General features: G+C 48.0%; 1 protein-coding gene across 1 annotated transcript in view; it reads left to right on the forward strand.

Moving 5' to 3' along the window:
* The window catches only part of ARHGEF6 (Rac/Cdc42 guanine nucleotide exchange factor 6), a 793,672-nt gene that overhangs the window by 527,220 nt on the left and 253,384 nt on the right, over positions 1–13,068 (forward strand). Inside the window, exon 17 of the mRNA XM_069212447.1 lies at positions 8,666–8,686. Within this exon, the coding sequence (XP_069068548.1) occupies positions 8,666–8,686 (21 nt within the window). The remainder of the gene's footprint in view (positions 1–8,665; positions 8,687–13,068) is intronic.

Genomic DNA, 13,068 nt, shown 5'->3' on the forward strand with positions numbered 1-13,068 from the left:
CCATAGGGTTCGATGTTAACCAATGCTGCTTTGCGCCGCGGTCTTCGACCGCCTACCGCCACGGTGTGCCACGCCAGCGCATTTACCTCACATCCCATTGTCACACTTCACAGGTCAGGCAGCCGCCATTTCAAGGGCCCACATGGCTGAATTTCTACGGCGTCACACAGGCCTAGGCCTTGCATTGCCACTCATAGAAGCCATTCAATGCATAGCGAATCGTGTACTGTGCAAGCTGTGGTTACGTACCTGTGGGTTGCTTGACTCTGTGCTCCATGTTGTCCTTCCTAGGCACCGTCCGCTGGGACTTGCGAGGAGATGGAGGAATCCTCCTGTGTACAGACCGCTGGTGGACCTGTCGACAATGGAAGAACGACATGTCATACTGACATACAGACTTGACCGAGCCACTATACCTGAACTGTGTGCCCAGCTGGAGCCAGACCTGATGTCCCCCATTCGCCAACGCACAGGGATTCCCCCTCTGGTGCAGGTTCTGTCAGTACTCCATTTTTTGGCAAGTGGATCATTCCAAACAACAGTGGCCATATCATCAGGGATGTCTCAGCCTATGTTTTCTAAGGTTTTGTCCAGAGTGTTGTCTGCCCTGATGAAACACATGCGGAGCTACATTGTTTTCCATGAGGTGGCCGATTTGGCTACAGTGAAGGGTGATTTCTATGCCCTTGGACATATCCCCAACATCATTGGGGCCATTGATGGGACACATGTGGCCTTGGTTCCCCCCAGTGGCAGTGAGCAGGTGTACAGGAACAGAAAAAGTTATGATTCTATGAATGTCCAGGTGGTCTGTTTGGCTGACCAGTACATCTCCCATGTAAATGCCAAGTTCCCTGGGTCAGTGCATGACGCGTACATCATGCGAAATAGCAGCATCCCTTATGTGATGGAACAGCTACAGAGACACCGTGTGTGGCTAATAGGTGACTCTGGTTACCCCAACCTGTTGTGGCTACTTACCCCAGTGAGGAATCCCAGGACAAGGGCAGAGGAACGCTACAATGAGGCCCATGGGCGAACTAGGAGGATTATCGAAAGAACCTTCGGCCTCCTGAAGGCCAGGTTTAGGTGCCTGCATATGACAGGGGGATCCCTAATATACTCACCAAAGAAGGTGTGCCATATCATCGTGGCCTGCTGTATGCTTCACAACCTGGCTTTGCAAAGCCAGGTGCCTTTCCTGCAGGAGGATGGTCCAGATGGTGGTGTTGTAGCAGCTGTGGAGAGTGAAGAGGAGGAGGACGACGGGGACGACACAGACAACAGGGACACAGTGATACAACAGTATTTTCAGTAGCACACAGGTACGAATCAACCACGCCATTTTACATTTACTTAAAGTCTCCTGCCTCTCTACTGTCTGAGTTCCCCCCCAGTTCCTGTTAACTGAGTTGTGACTTTCCCTTCCGTTTTCAGAGCTGTGGGCCCCACTGCGTGACCTCTGCTTTGTTTGCCCATGTACTACAGCTGTGTGACAGTGGTATGTTGTCATCACAATGTAACTGAACATTTTGGCACCGTTATGTCTAATACATTTGTTCAAATTACAAGCAGACTCCAGATTTTTTTAGTGCAAAAAGTGATTTAATTCAAGTGCTAAATTTATGGAACATGATTGTAAAACGGGGATGGGTGATGGTGGAGTAATGTCCATGGCAGAGTCCAGTTCTCAGTCGCACAGGTGCATTGTCCATATGCCTGTGGAAGGATGGAGCAGGGGCAGTTCAAGGTTGGACAGGGTGACAATGTGGGACAGTGGGATGACATCAGGGGGTATTGTTTGCTGGCGGGGGTCTTGCAATCCTACTCTGTCTTCTTGTGAGATCTCAGGTTCCGCTTGCGGGGTGGTTCTTCTTCTGCAGGAGGTGGGGTTCTGGTGGCCTGTCGTTGTGTGGGGGCCTCCTGTCCACTAGCGCCGGCGGAGGTGATAGGCTGTTCCTGGTCCAGGCTAGTGACAGGGGCCCTTTGTGGTGCCACATGGTCCCGCAATGTGGTGACTATCTGGGTTAGGGCCACGACGATGGTCCCCATTGCGGAACTAATGTTCCTCAGTTCCTCTCAGAACCCCATGTACTGTTGCTCCTGCATGACCTGGAACTCCTGGAACCTGGCCAGTACCGTAGCCATCGTCTCCTGGGAGCGGTGGTATGCTCCCATGATGGAGGAGAGGGCCTCTTGGAGAGTCGGTTCCCTGGGCCTGTCCCCCCCCTGTCGCACAGCAGCCCTCCCAATTCCCCTGTTTCCCTGGGCCTCTGTCCCCTGGACGGTGTGCCCACTACCACTGCCCCCAGGTCCCTGTTGTTGTTGGGGTGGTGGGTCAACCTGGGTGCCCTGTAGTGGTGGACACACCGCTGATTGACGTGTCCTGGAGGCAGAGGCATGGGCCCGCTGGGTGGGAGCTGTGCTGGTGTTCCCAGAGGGGGTTAGGTCTGGTGTAGCCTGTGGCTGTCTGTGGGGAACCGACTGTCCTGAGGTCCCCGATGGTCCGGGCTGGTCATCAGGGTCCAGGGAGACAGAGCTGCTGTCATCACTGGGTACCTCTTCTGGGGGTGGGATGGACATCTCTGGACCCTCCGTGGCGGTATGGTGGCGTTCGGGTCCTGCAGGGGTATAAGAGTATGGTTATTGCTTCTGTGTGTGGCATTTCGTGTAATGGGTGGGTGGCCGTGTCCCCCAGTGCTGGCATTCCCTTGTGGGGGCTTTTGTGACGGTGGCTTGTGGGGGTGATGGGTGTGTGCAGTGGGCATGCTTTGGGGATGGGTGTCCATGCTTTGGGGAGGCATGCAGGGCTGGGTTTTGGGATGGGTGAGTTGTGATGGTGAGCCATTAGCAAGGAGTTGGTGTGATGGGGGTGGGGGTGGGGGTGAGGGTGGGGGTATGATTTGGCATGCAGGTGGGGTGGGGGGAATGAAGTAGTGAAGATTTGCCTTACCAGAGTCCATTCCTCCACCTACTCCTGCGAGGCCCTCAGGATGCAGGATGTGCAAGACTTCCTCCTCCCATGCTGTGAATTCTGGGGGAGTAGGTGGGGGTCCGCCGCCAGTCTTCTGCACCGCAATGTTGTGCCTTGATACCATGGAACACACCTTCCCCCGTAGGTCGTTCCACCGCTTCCTGATGTCGTCCCGATTGCGTGGATGCTGTCCCACAGCGTTGACCCTAGCCACTATTCTGCTCCATAGCTCCATCTTCCTGGCAATGGTGGTGTGCTGCACCTGTGCCCCGAAGAGCTGGGGCTCTACACGTACTATTTCCTCCACCATGACCCTGAGTTCTGCGTCAGAGAACCTTGGGTGTCTTTGGGGTGCCATGGGGTGGTGTGGATGAGGTGAGGGGTGGTGTATGTGTTGTAGAGTGTGGTGAGTGTGGTGGTGTATGGTGTTTTGTGCGTGGAAAGTGTGTGGGTGATGTTGTGATTTGCCTCTGTGTGATGGTGTACTCTATGCTGGGCTCTCTCTCTCTGTCCTTCACTCGCAATTGTGGTCGTAGGGGTTTGTGGGTGATGTGGGTGTGTGTTTTATACTGGATTGGGTGTGTGGGAGTGGTGTGTGTATGTGTCTCAGGTGTGTGTATTTTGAATTATCCAATGTGGATGTGTTTTGTAAAGGTGTGTGTATTTTGAGCGCGGCGGTGTGTACCGCCAATGGAATACCGCGGTTGAAAGACCGCTGCGGGGATTTGTGGGTCGGAATGGCATAGGCATATTTCTGTTGGCGTGACGGTGGAGGTTTGGTCATCGCCAGTTTCCCGCTGACCTTTGGTGTGGCGGAATATTGTGGATGTCGGGTTTTTGGCGGTTTGCCAGTTGCGGGTCAGAATGACCGTGGCGGTTTACCGCGGCGGTGTTATGGCGGCCTTCTGGCCGGCGGTAAGCGACTTTTACCGCCGAGGTCAGAATGACCCCCTAAGTGTTTTCTTTCATTTGTGTAAGTGCTGTGTGACTACAGTGGAATTGCATGAGCTTTGCATGTCTCCTAGATAAGCCTTGGCTGCTCATCCGCAACTAGATCTAGAGAGCCTGGCTTCTAGACACTGCCTACACTTCCCTTACAGGGGAACCCTGAACCTGGTATAAGGTGTAAGTACCATAGGTACCCATCACACACCAGGCCAGCTTCCTACACAGGGTTGATATGTGGCTGTGTGTGGGACACTGAACGGCCAACTGGTTAATCTTCTGAATGTGTATACCCCCCTGGTGCACTAGAGCGGTTGTTAGAGGCCCTTCAAGAGGTTATATCACAACTCCCCCTGGGCTTAACACTCATGGGAGGTGACTTAAACACGGTTATGAACCCGGAGGTGGATGCTACCGTCACACCATCAGTGAGTCGGAGCATCCGAGCCAAGCAGCTGCACCGCGGGCCGATGGTCTGGGCCTCTGTGATGAGTGGTGGGTTTGGCACCCCAGAATACGGCAATACAGCACACGTGGGTGGCGCACCATACGCACGTGAGAATAAATCTTCTTTTCATGCCAGCCCCAGATGTCATCCTTGTCACGGATACGTAGATACTTCCACACGGAATCTCTGATCATGCGCTGCTTCTTGTGCAGACAGGTGACCCTGACAGGACCCAGCGCCACATGTGGCGGCTGTATGCTTGCCCCCTTCAGGATGGCGCCTATGTCCAGGCCCTGAGGGTGGAACTTGCACACAACTTCACACATAATGTTGGCTCCATGCGTTCATCGGGCTCTCTGTGGGCTGCTTGCAAGGCCACCCTTCAAGGACATGCTAGACATCTTCTCAAGGTGAGGGAGCGCACGAAGAACCAGCAGATGGCGGGACTTGAGGCCCGGGCATTACGTCTAGACATGCAGCTCTCCCCTACCAACCATGCAACCACTATCAGGCAACTGGGGTTGATTAGGGAAGCAATCCGTCATCTGAACCTTGAATCTGCGAACCGCCCGGATATATTGGGGGGGGGGGGACAAGAATGGTAAGCTGCTGTACTGGCTGGCGCCCCACCCCTAGCTGATAGAATTGTTCCCAAAATCATTGACGACTCAGGCACCTTTTGTAAGCTGCCCTAGTCTATTTCCCAGGGCTTTGCCATTTACTATAGAGGGCTTTATACGGAGCGACCACAGCCCCGTTCAGAGCGGGAGGCCCCACTTCTGCACAATGTGCCCCTCCCCTGAATCTCTGCCACAGAGCAGAAGAACCTTGATGAAGCCATTACATTGAAGAAAATCAAGGAGGCTATCTCTGCGTTGGCCCCAGGCAAGACGCCGGGCCCGATGGATTCCTGGCGGAACTCTATGGCAAGTGTGGGAATCATTTAGCCCCACATTTGTTAAATCTCTATGCCAAAGCTGGGCGGGCAGGAAACTTCCCCTTGGACCTTGACCAAGCCACGATTGTAGTGATTCCGAAGTCCCGACCACCCCCAGTGTACTGTTCTGCCTACCGCCCCATCTCGTTCCTCAATTCTGAAATGAAGATTTTCTCCCCAGTACTGGCCACCAGGCTAAGGAGTGTGCTACACTCCCTAATCCACCCAGATCAGTGCGGATTGATGCCAGCCAGAAGCACCCAGCACTGCCTCTGATGGCTTCTGATGGATTTTTATGCAGCTTTGGTCTACCGCCGTTCTCTGCCCCCACAATTTGTGCTGCTCCTTATAGTCTTAGAAAAAGCATTCAACAGGATCGATTGATCGTATCTCTTCCAGGTGCTAATAAAAGCAGGGATTGGCCCTAGGTATTGGAGACCGGTGCAGCTCCTTTTCTCCAACCCGACTGCCTGAGTACAGGTAAACAGAGTATTTTCAGACCCCTTCCCCATCCGGTATTGGACCTGCCAGGGGTGTCCATTATCCCCACTTCTCTTTGCCTTAGTGATCGAACTACTGGCAAAAATCATAGGGACTCGCTACCTAGCAGTTGGGCTTGATCCACCGGATGGGTTCACCACATCGTCTTGTATGCTGACGAAGTACTCCTCTACTTGACCAATCCAGCAAGTGGTGGACACTGGTGCCTACAATTCATGAAACTATTCTCGGAAGGTTGGGCCTGACTCTTGACCCTGACAAGTCTGTGCTGGTTCCGTTGCATCCCGCAAGGGACTGCTATGATTGGCAAGACAATATCCCTATAAGGCTTAATAGCTTCCGATCTTTGGGTATAACCGTTGCCTTACTATCTGAGCTGGCGTGGTCCTTTAACATCACACCGCTCACCCACAAGATTAAAGAAGACCTTAAGAGATGGCAAACCCTACCCCTTAGTGTTCTGGGATGATGATACTACCCCGCTTTCTTAACTTCTCCAGAACTTTCCCTATCAGCTCCCCAAGCAATGGTTTAAAGAAATGAACTCAGTGGCAAGGCAATTTCTGAGGTAAAACTCCTGCCCCTGACTTGCAGCTCACAAGTGTCAACGCAGCATCTATGAGGGGGACTTGGAATGTCCAACTTATACTTTTATTATCTAGCCACACAAGTACTGGTGCTTAATGACTAGTTGGGAGGTGCTGGTCAGACCCCGCATACCAGCTTGAACTCCTGACCATGGGTTTTCCCAAGCTCTTAGAGCTGCTGTATGGCGCCCCTCTTCCCAAAGAGATTCTTGAAGTGACGAGGATGGTGCTTATGGGGTAGGGAGCATCCCAGCAGGAAACAGGTTGGTGGGCAAACTTCACCCAGCAGACCCCACTGTGGCAGGGAACATGGCTCCGAGAGGTCTCCGCTTTAGAAGTGTTTTACAAATGGGATAACATAGGCATATCGCTTTTAGGAGATGTCTGGGTGGGCTCTCATATGCCGTCCCTTCAGGAGTTGCAACAGCAGTAGTCTCTCTCAAAGACCTAGGGCAGAATTATAATTTCTTACAGTACCGATTACCTCATTGCGATTTTTAGCGTATTGCAATTAAGTAATCGCTATTGTAATGTATGAAACTCCAGGAGTTTCATACCGCGATTCGCAAGGGCTCGCAAATCAACCTACCTCATTAATATTCATGAGGTAGGTCGCAATTTGCAAGCCATTGCGAATGGCTACAATCACAGGGATGGTGGCCTGCTGGGCTCAGCAGACCACCATGTCTGTGATTGCTTTTCAATAAAGCAATCTTTTTTTTAAATGCAACTCGTTTTCCTTAAAGCAAAAAATGAAAAATGAAGTTTTCTTTTCATTTTTACGAGGAGGCAGTGGTTAGTGGGACCACTGCCTGCTCTTAAAAAATGTTTTTGCATGCATTGACAAAGGGGAAGGGGTCCTTTGGGACCCCTTCCCCTTTGTGAGTGGGTTACCACCTACTGCGATTGTTTCACGACTGCATTCATGGTCACAAAACAATCATACATATCTCGATTCGGTATTAGGAAGGGACGCCCTTGACACGCCCCTTTTTAATACCGAATTGGTATGTAGTCGCAAATTGGACTTGTTACATATCAAAATGCATTTTTGCGAGTGCAAAAATGTGTGATACATCTGGCACCTAGTTCCATAAATACCTGCAGATCCGGCATGTGTTGGGTGCCGACATCCAGGCTGGCACGGTTCTCCCTGAGTTTAGCCCAGTAGAGGCGAAGATCCTGATGGGTGGTTTAGGCGAGAGTGATGTGTCCCAAATATATCGTACCCTGATCACCAACATGACGGGACCACTCACGAGTCTCAGAGAGTGGTGGGAGGGTTGGTTGGGGTAGATGGAGGAGGAGGACTGGCGGGATGCCTTGATGACTCTATCAGGAGCCAAACCATAGCCTCCCACCTCCGCTTGGTACAAACATACTACTTGCACGCTGCATACCTTACCCTTGATTGAATGCAGAAGGCGGGCCTTCAAGCCCACCTTGCCTGCCCCCGCTTCTTGCGATCCAATGCAGATTTTTACCACATGGTGTGGGCCTGCCCAGGCAGAGAGGACTACTGGCGAGCAGTGACTGCTGAACTTTCCAGGGTGCTGACTATGGAAGTGGAAATGGCCCCGTTACCAATTCTGTTGGGTGTCCTTGAGGGAGTGGGGAATAACAGTGCTGACCGTTCCTTCCTGGGGACAGCATTCCTGGTAGCTACATAGCTGCCAATTGGAGATTGGAGGCAGCACCAACACTAACTCGGTGGAGGCGGGGTTAGACTGGTGTGCAGGAGAAGCTAGTTTATGAGATGCGACGGTGTCCATCCAAGTATACCAAAGTGTAGGGTAAATGGAGTGAGTTTTGTGATGTCAAATAATGAATAGTCTCTTGAGTAAGACATTGGCAGCTAAATGTGAAACTCCCTGGAGTGGACAGTGTGTTAAGGAAATGATCTGTTGAAGCCTTGTCTAGAATAATGCTATAGTGATATATCAATGGCATAGATGTGACATGTTGTTAAGTTGTTACAGCAATAAAATCAATAAAGATGTTTATATAAAAAAAAATTGTGTACACTAAAGATTTAAAAATAAATGCAAAAACAAATTAGAACAAATCAACCTCTGCATAAAAACGTTTTCTTGCATGCACTGATTCCCTTTTTGATTCATTTTGTTAGTTTTCGGATATCTGCATTACACTTAAATGAGATTGAATATCGACACAACAAAATGTAAATACCATTTTATGATGTAAGACATGTTCGCTTAGGTGAACTATGCATTCATCTTTTTTCTCTTCCTTTTCTTTGCATGCTCCTGTAGAGAATGTCTTATATCTTAAAGGTAAGAGTTTAACTTATCATGACAACATTTTTCTTGCATATTGACTGTTTTTGTATAATTGTTCTTCACTTTATGTTCTTGGCAGCCCATTTGTATTTATTGTTTTGGTAAATGCTTTGGTAAATGTACTGTTAACTATTGTTGCATGCTGTGACAGTTGTACCATTGATAACGTGTAAGCCTCTATTTTCTTTGCAGCATTGCCAGATCTTCAAAACATTTCTCAGCATCAGGTGGCAACTTCTAAAACGTTTCATAGCTACTGTATATAGAACAATTTAACATTGTTCTGGCTTTACTGAAAGAAATACAGTTGACATATCTGACATGATTTGCTGGGTCCTCCCTTCAGTTCAACCTACAGGTTCACCAATTGTGAAAGAACTAATTAACTTAGGCTTGCATTTCTAGTAAAATGAGTGTCATGTTTGCTTTCCAGTGACAAATACTAAGTTGAAATCTTGAGGGTTTAAAAAACTCAGACAAGACTTAGGAATTACTAGGTGCCCACAAATCCCACTTGCCAATGTGGTTTTGCTTTACACATAGTTTTAAGTGCTAGGCATTTTGCAATTGAATTCTAAAGGCCTAGTCTCATTGAAGGACCCTTCCTGTATTGCGGAGCTGCTCCCTGTTAGCTTACAACTCTTTATGCTTTCTCACTTAGTTTTAATCACTTAGAAAATCTTAATGTTTTTCAATCTCGGAGGGCTTGGACATTGCGCTACATCTTCCTTGGAATCGATTAGCAGATGTGGCAATGGCATTTTGTCTTCGACCTTGTTGCTTTTCAAGTCCCTTCTTCTACCAGGTTCCCGACCATGACTTAAACATACCCTCTATCTTTTCGCACTCATGTTGGTAGGTGCATTAAAATCTGGGATTCACTCTGTATTCCATCTGAAGAATTTCAACTGTAAGAAATTGGGGCCATATGCACGAACACATTTTCCCATTGACACAGAATGGGAAAAACCCTTTGCTACATCTGGCCCTTGGTGTGATGGTTGACAGAGCCCAGGTCAAGCAACAACTACAATCCCTGTCAAGGTGAGGCACAAGCTAAATTAACCTGTGCCCAACCCTCTGGTAGTTTGGCACAGAACAGTTAGGCTTAACTTAGAGGCAATGCACAAGGTATTTGTGCAACATCTCAAACAGTAATAAAGTGAAATAAACTAAACAAAAAGAATCTCTAGAATAAATAGAGTTTCTTTTAGTGAATAAAACAAGACCAAAATTTCAGTCGTCTACTCAGTAGAACCAAAGATATTTAAAATATTAAAGCTTTCAGTGAAGATAGCACCAGAAAGCACAAAGCTTCAACTGTTCAGGCCAACCACGATGAAGCGCAGGCCGGCTGCAGCGACCCAATTAGGCCCGCTGAGCAAAGTACATTAGGTCCTGGTTGTGGGGTGTTGTGCGTCTGTTCCGAGATGCGGCAAGGATGTGGTGTGAGGTCCTGCATCTTTGTCAGGGCTGCCGCCAACAAGAGATGCAAGGGCCTGTGTCGAGAAAGCTTTGCATAGGAGGCGATTCTGGTGCACTGTGGGGTTGATGTGGAGTCCTTTGTGTCAGAACAAACCTTGCAGCAGAGTTGATGCGTCGCTTCCAAAGGTGATGCTTCAATCAACAAAGGCGATGCAGGGTTTCTGCTGGAGATGCACCATGGAAGAGATGCGTCAGTTCTGCTGGATCCACAGATTGCTAGCAGAGTACTTTCAAGCCCAATTGCCACGGTCCTGGACTAGGATGACAGCACTTGGTAGGGTAGGACTCACAGATAGCAGAGTCCAGGTGCTGAGTTCAAGATTGTTGGGGCCTTCAGTCTCTGAGGCTCTAATCAGAAGTCCAGCCAACTATCCCATGGAGTCACTTTGGGTGGCTGGGTTCAACAGATGCAGGTCTAGTCCTTCTTGCCCAGGTAGCAGATCTGCACAGCAGGGCAGCAGTCCTTCAGAGTAGCAGTCAACAGAGCGACAGTCCTTTTAGCAGCACAGCAGTCCTTCTTCCTGGCAGAGTATCCATAGGTCCAGAAGTGTACTGAAGAGTTGGTGTCTTAGGTCCAGTATTTATACCAAGTTGTGCCTTTTAAATGGGGAGAAGCTTTTAGAGGCATGCCTTTGAAGTTCACAGGTGCAGTGCCTTCCTTTCCCTGGCACCGGACTAACTACAAGGGGTATGCAGTCCTTTGTGTGGTGGCAGGACTCAGACTATTCAGTGTACGCGAGGCTGTGCCCTACTCCTCCCGCTCATCATGCCAGTAATGGCCCATCCAGACACACTCAAGCTCCTCATTGGTTTGGCTGTTGAGGAGGAATACACAAAGCCCAACTGTCAACTACTCCCAGTCATGTGACCCAAAGACAGGCTGTAGTCACCAGTTGGCTACTGCAGGAAAATGCCAACTTTCTAAGCCCGGCTAATGAGCCAATAACTAGGGCAAAACTGGTACTAGGTTGCTTGTGTACTGGTTCAAGGAAGACCTGGCTGGGCGGTTTGGGCTTGAGTGTTGTCTTGACCCAGGGTCAAGATTGATTTCCATTGACTGGATCCAATCTGCGGTGGCACGGTGTGCAAAATACCAATGGATTGGGATGTGGCCTGAGTCATTATCAGTGTCTGAGATTAATTCAAGCATTCCATCCATCACTGTTTTGGTTATTTATTGTGTCGCCCTAAGTTGGAAGGGTATGCCCACTTTGTCACCGTAACCAAGCTGTACCTGGCTAATGAGCCCAAAACTAGGGCGAAATAGGTCCTGAGTTGCTTGTGTTCTGGTTTAGGGAGGACCTAGCTTGTCCTTTTGGGCTGGGCTGTTCCTATTGGAGCAGGGTCAAGACTGATTTGCATAAATACCTATAATTGTTTCTACCATCTCTTTAAGTAGGATTCCTCGCCTGTTTCTTTTAATCAGCCTGATCTCCCATTTGTTCCTTTTCCTTCCCAACGTCAATCCCGAGAGTAGACGTACTGCTGGTTTACTTAATGGAATCCTGACATAAAAATGACAGAGTTAATGAATTTACCCTGTGTAACCTGAACCTTGTCAGAGGCAGAATCTTTATCAGGCAGCAAGGTCAGGGTGGGGTGTGCCTTCAAGAAGCCAACCCAGAGTGGCAATTTGCCTGTTTGTTTTTTTGTGTTGTCAAAGTCCTACATACTCTCCAGCATTGTATATGTTATGTTGAATAGAGTAGTTTCCTTTCAAAAGAATCACCTGGGCTGCATCAGTTGCTGTCTACTCAGTTCTCTGGGAAATAATTTCACTAAGTGGCATGCGGAAATGGGCACAGACGTGTATCTAGCACAGCCCATCGCAGAGGGGAATGATGTGTACTATTAATTGGAATATTGTAAGGAACTCTTCCATTTTACGCTCATAAATTAAAGGCATGTTGAAATTCTTATAGCTCTGTGCCCACGTTATTGTTTCTTTTCTGAGGCTTTAATACCTCAGATATATTGCAACTAATGCCCAATATCTACGGCATCTTGTAGCCACATGCAAGATTTAGATTAAAATTCCCTTTAGCCCTAAAACAACGCATCTCATCCCAAGCCAGGTTTGGCAAAGACATGTTTCTTAATTTTAAAAACTAGAGGACAATACACTTTCAGATTAATAATTGAAGAAAAGCTATGCCTAAAAATAACCCTTTCAGTTTCACTGATTTCACATATGTATTTCCAAGATCTAGATTCACTGCCTGGCTACTAAAGGCTATTTAACTTAGTTATTGTTTGAAATAGACCCTTAACAAGGCTAGATCTTTCAGGTTCTAGATTTTTTGAAGATTTTTGTTAAAATGTTAAATTTGAGGTCCTGTTGCATGTTCCATTACTTTTGCCTAGTTTGGTAATAACCATTTTAAATCCAAGCTGATGGTCTCATCAAAATTCTGTATGTTTGAAAATTCAATTTATGCAGTTTTTGTTACATGGAAGGTAACTTTAATAGACTAGACATCGAGATGGAAATTTGAACTTCTACATTTGATGTCCCAATGAATACAGATTTTTTTGTTGTTGTTGTAGTTCTCAATGGTTAATTTCATTACCAATCAAGGACAGTTAAAATGATTATTCATACTCTATTGATTTATGTAACATTAATGGAATTTAACCAGAACCTAAAGGAATTGGTTCACACTCAACACATGGTCACGTCTAGACTTTGCCTTGAATGAGAGATGCCATGCCCGCCAAAAATCTGCCTAGCAACCACATGTTCAGATTTCCAAATATTAAAATTTTGTGTTTTTGCTGTTCCTGTTTAGCATGTAATTGCAGTATGCTTAACTATTACTAGATATGATCAACCTCCTGCCGTCCAATTTATTTATTAAAATATTATTTTCTATCCTTTGATAGGTATATTT

This window comes from Pleurodeles waltl, chromosome 2_1, assembly GCF_031143425.1.
Source record: "Pleurodeles waltl isolate 20211129_DDA chromosome 2_1, aPleWal1.hap1.20221129, whole genome shotgun sequence".
NCBI lineage: Eukaryota > Metazoa > Chordata > Amphibia > Caudata > Salamandridae > Pleurodeles > Pleurodeles waltl.